This window comes from Anneissia japonica, unplaced genomic scaffold (assembly GCF_011630105.1).
Source record: "Anneissia japonica isolate Jap-2015-1 unplaced genomic scaffold, ASM1163010v1 scaffold284800_len683186_cov164, whole genome shotgun sequence".
In the NCBI taxonomy this organism is placed as follows: Eukaryota; Metazoa; Echinodermata; class Crinoidea; order Comatulida; family Comatulidae; genus Anneissia; species Anneissia japonica.
The window spans coordinates 101,631-106,806 of NW_022711393.1; the positions used below are offsets into that span (position 1 = coordinate 101,631).

The window sequence follows — 5,176 nt, forward strand, 5'->3', positions numbered from 1 at the left end:
TTGCAACCAAAAAACAGGAGGACTGGTTTGATGAGAACAGTGCGGAACTTGTCCAAGTGCTGGATGACAGGAATCAAGCCAGAACCAACATGCTCAACAGGAACACCCGATCTAATAAGGCTAAATTCAAAACTCGCAGTAAACTCCTACAAAATCGATGCAGAAAACTGAAGAATGAATGGTGGATGGCCAAAGCTGCAGAGCTTCAAGTTCTTGCTGACACTAATGACATCAGAGGCTTCTACCAAAGTATGAATGCGGTCTGGGGCCCCAGTGTGAGTCACTCTGATCAACTGCTTGCCATTGACAACACAACACTGCTCACAGAGAAACAAGATCTTCTCACCAGTTGGACCGAACACTTCAGAGCACTGCTAAACGAGATACCAAACATTGACCCAAATGTGACGGAAAGTATGGAGCAATCCCCTACACAAAACTGGATGGATAAGTACCCTGACTTAGATGAAGTTATGGAGGCAGTAAAGACGCTGTGTGAAGGTAAATCACCTGACTCAGATGGAATCCATCCTGAAATCATTAAGAGAGGAGGTACCACACTGCTAACTTCACTTCGTGACATCATCAGGGAGGTCTGGAAAAATGCTGAGGTCCCACAGGATTGGAAGGACGCTCAGCTAGTGACTATCTTCAAAAAAGTAGGCCGTTGAATGTGTGGCAACTACCGAGGAATATCACTGTTATTGATACCTGGTAAGGTCTTTGCACGCATTCTGCTTAACAGACTCTCCTCTTATGCTGAAAACTTTCTACCTGAGGCTCAGTGTGGATTCAGAAGTGGGAGAGGAACAGTGGATATGATCTTCGCTCTCAAACAGATTCAGGAGGAATGTGTAGAGCAGAATATGCCACTCTATATGATCTTCGTTGACTTTACCAAAGCGTTCGATACAGTAGATAGGACAACTTTGTGGAAAATTCTCTTGGAAATATGCTGCCCCACTCATTTTACCAACCTTATTAGCGCATTACACACAGGTATGAAGGCATCGCTAAGACTAAAGAGAGAGCTTTCCGATCATTTTGAGGTCAATAACGGTGTAAAACAAGGTTGCGTACTAGCTCCCACACTTTTCTCCATATTCCTGTCTGTCGTGTTCAATCATGCATTCAAGGACTGTGCAAAGGGTGTATGGATCCAGAGCAGACCTGGAGCAGACTTGTTCAATGTCAACCAGTACAAGTCTGTGAGCAAAACCCAGAAGATACTAGTAAGAGAACTTATGTTCGCAGATGACACAACATTTATTGCACACAACCATGATGATGCTCAGGAAATAATAAGTAGATTTGCTAGCTCGGCTCAAGCATTCGGACTAAAAATCAATATTAAAAAGACAGAAATGATGTATCCGCCACCCCTGGGATATCATGATACCGGTGAAAACATCTATATTGACAACCAACAACTAGCTAAAGTGTCGAAATTCAAATACCTTGGATCCACAGTTATGAACAACAACAAGATGGATGAAGAAATCTGCATCAGGATGTCACACGCCTCCATCTCATACGGTAGATTAAAGCAGAAGGTATAGTACAACAAAGGTCTAACCTTCAAAACCAAATGCGCAGTATATCGTGCCACTGTACTCTCCACACTGTTGTACGGTGCAGAGGCATGGCCTGTCTGCAAAGCTGCAGCACGTAAACTTAACACCTACATGATGCGGCACTTGCGTCAAATCCTAAATGTCAAATGGTGGGATTTTGTCCCAAACAAGGATATCCTCGACCAGGCTAATCTACCAAGTATGTATGAACTCTTAATCCAAAGAAACCTGAGATGGGCTGGTCATGTCAACAGATTGGATAATAACAGACTACCTAAACAAATACTCTATTCACAACTGAAGAACGGCTCCCGCAGCATTGGTAGACCAAGACTAAGATTTAAGGATACTGTTAAGAGAAATTTGAAGGATAAGAAGATACCCCTTGGTAGCTGGCAGCTCCACAGCAGACACAGTAGTTTTATATTTATGTACATACTGTTTTTCTTTATTACTCATTGGTGATTCGTTTCCTCCTCCTCCTCCTCCGCCGCCTCCTCCTCCGCCGCCGTCTCCGCCCCCGCCGCCTCCGTGCGCGCATCATATCGTGCGCGTACGCATGCGTCACATTGTTATAATGCTCAAAATCATGCCTATTTTAAATCAGTTATAGCTCCTTAGGATAAAAGGTGACCCCAAATGAGTTGTAGATATGATTTTATAGATCATTTTGGCTGATCGGACATTGTGACGTCATTATATTGCCATCTGATTTTTTTTTTAAATGAATTTTTATATATGATGTAATAATTTTTATACGGATTTGACCATATCTTGCTTATCCTTCATCGACCAACTCTCAAATTTGAGTGTGTTATAGCTGAGACAATTCTCTTTAGGTATTATGCCCTTAATTTTTCATTTTGATGGCGTCATATGGTCAAAATGAAACGATTTTTTGGACCCCTCATCTTTCTCTCTTCAAATGTGTGAAAAATTTCTGACAAAGGGCGGCAGACTGTATTTCGATGCTATTAGAATGATATATAGTTCATATGAAGGGAAAATTTGTGTGGCATTAATACCGATTTGTGAAATTCTCCGACATAGGACGGCAGACTATTTAGACACTATCAGACTGATATATAGTTCATATATAGGGAAAATTTGTGTGGCATTACTGACCAACAGGCGTTTTTAAATTACACTTGACAACATTTAATTTTGTGTGCCATTACTGTCTGTGCACGTGTCGTTCCATGTGTGTACGCGTGCGTTAAAATTTGAAAATGCTCAATATTGCCTTTTAGATGGTTTGAAGCACATTTCAAGTCATTTTCGGCATTCCAAAACTTTCCATAATTTTTACGCACGGTGTGCTCATTTTCATGCTCACAGGACGTACTGAAGCTAGAAATTATGTTTTGTACATATTTTGAGTTCCTGACATTGTATTCCTATCAGGAGTCAACTTTTTGTGCCATTACCCTGCGCTTGAGCATAATGGTAGGCGTGTACGCATGCGTAAATCTTTTAAAATGCTCAAAATTACTCTTTTAAAACTAAATTAGAGCATATTTTTAGGGCATTTATATAGCATTTTGGTATCTCAAGATTGTACATAAATAGTTTTTTTGTTGTCATAAAATAAAGTTCCTATTTCATGTACAAAACACACACGCGTGTCAAGAATTAATCGTTGGGCGCGTGCTGGAGTTTAATCACTCGGTCTTAGACGGTTTGCGGTACATTATCAGCGATCTCTACTACAATACAAAACGCAGATAATGCGCTTTGAATACGCCTACATTCAAGACGGTGATCATACTTCATGTCAGCAGCCGTGGGAAAACTCCGACCAGTGCGTAAGTTGTCGGCATATCGATGAGTGCATGATTTACTCATATCGTAATTTTATGAACCCCCTAATTATAAATGGATTTTATTTATCAAATCTAACTAACGTTAATCTAAATAAGACACCGACACCCACATTGTCTTTATAACTTTATTTATTACCTAAATGTTAATGTAGACGTAGAACAATCGTATTGCATACAAAAAAAAAGCCCAAGCACCGTGTCTACAGCTAATCAGCGCTCTTCTTTTAAAAAGTTATGAACCCTGTCACCCTGGTTTCCGGGTTATTCTGTACAGGTATTTACTTGACGCCACAAGCACATGGATCGAGTGAAAAACATTGTTCTGTTTAAACTCGCCCTGTTGCGGCGCACGCGGGGCTGTGTTTCTTCGTAAGCTAGAAGATAAGTCATATATTATTGTCTGTGAAAGAGGGAATAAAGTTTGTATACACATTATTAAGTACAGTATGCATAGTACTGTACATTATTATGATATTTATTTTGAATTTCTTTTGAGCACAAGTTGGGAGTTTTGGCTCCAATCCAACAAAATTTCAGTCCAGGCCTAGTGTAGCCCAGCCTAGCATATCATTATTGTAAATACATAGGAATTTCACACAACCTCCAATTTTTCGTACGAATAATTTTTACGAACTCCTCTAGGCCCGTCCCGTACGTAAATGAGGGGTTCTACTGTATTGGGTTTTGAGATTAAAAACATAAAGAGCCATCAGTGTGAAAGTATAGAAAAAATGCATGTCATATAAGTGGGCCGTCTTCAGCTATTAGTAGGATTTTTTTCAGCTCAAATTTTGGGCTAGTTAATACACCACCTATTATTGTTATTGTTGTCATTCGCAGCTGCCATTATTATCACTATTATTATTACCATTGTTATCATGAAGCTGACATATATACTGCCAACCAAACTTGTATGGGAGTATGTCAATATATCTCTACCTGTGTTTTGGACAATAAAGAAATTTGTATCTCTGTATCTTGTATTTTTACCCGACTAATACATTTTCACCTACTCTTTACCAAAGGATAAGTAACTTACCAAAAACAATAACATTTACATTTCTGTTAAATAGTTGCAGAGTAAATATTTTTATTTTACAGATCAGTAAGTAACTATGTTTTCTTGTCTGGGACACTCACAGTAAAACCCTACTACCTTAAGCCTCAATCAAAAAGCAACTATATACAATACAAATATGTTCATATTAGAAGACAGAAACATAAAGACCATTTCGAGTATGAGTTCCTCTACAACCAAGCAGGCAAATCCATAGTCAACAGAGTATTGAAGACACACAGGATGAACCCACGGCATGGAGGTTTGTATTTTAGTTTTAGGCTAATATTAAATAACGTTTAAACTAGGTGTAATGCCTTGTGTGAACGCGTTGAATGCGTATCTTTATGTGGGTTGCCTCTGTTTGGGTTAAGAGTGATTTCAATTCATGCTTGAATGTACCCAGAATCAGAGGCAGCGCTCCTCAACGAAGGGTCCAACCTCCCCGACAAGCGTGGGTCCGTGCCCCCTCCATCTGGGAAACCTATACCCCCTCCCCACCCCGGTTGAGGAAAAAATTTAATTTTCGGGAATCTTTCTTATTAAAAGATAATAAAATCTGGATTCCTGAATTGTCTGAGTTGAGAGAAGTGGCGTATCCATGGGGTGCGTGGGGACGAACCCCCTCCAAAAATTACTCCCACCCCCTCCCCAAAAAATAACTTGCAAGTTTTTAAGAACCACCTAAAATCACCTTATTTTGCGAGTTAGCGCCCCTAAAC

General features: G+C 39.9%; 1 protein-coding gene across 1 annotated transcript in view; it reads left to right on the forward strand.

Annotated features, from left to right (window-relative positions):
* The first annotated feature begins 4,586 nt into the window (after positions 1 to 4,586).
* Positions 4,587 to 5,176, forward strand: part of LOC117107486 (E3 ubiquitin-protein ligase rnf213-alpha-like) — a 71,762-nt gene continuing 71,172 nt past the window's right edge. The window contains exon 1 of the mRNA XM_033249184.1: positions 4,587 to 4,716. Coding sequence (XP_033105075.1) covers positions 4,698 to 4,716 — 19 coding nt within the window. The 5' untranslated portion in view covers positions 4,587 to 4,697. The remainder of the gene's footprint in view (positions 4,717 to 5,176) is intronic.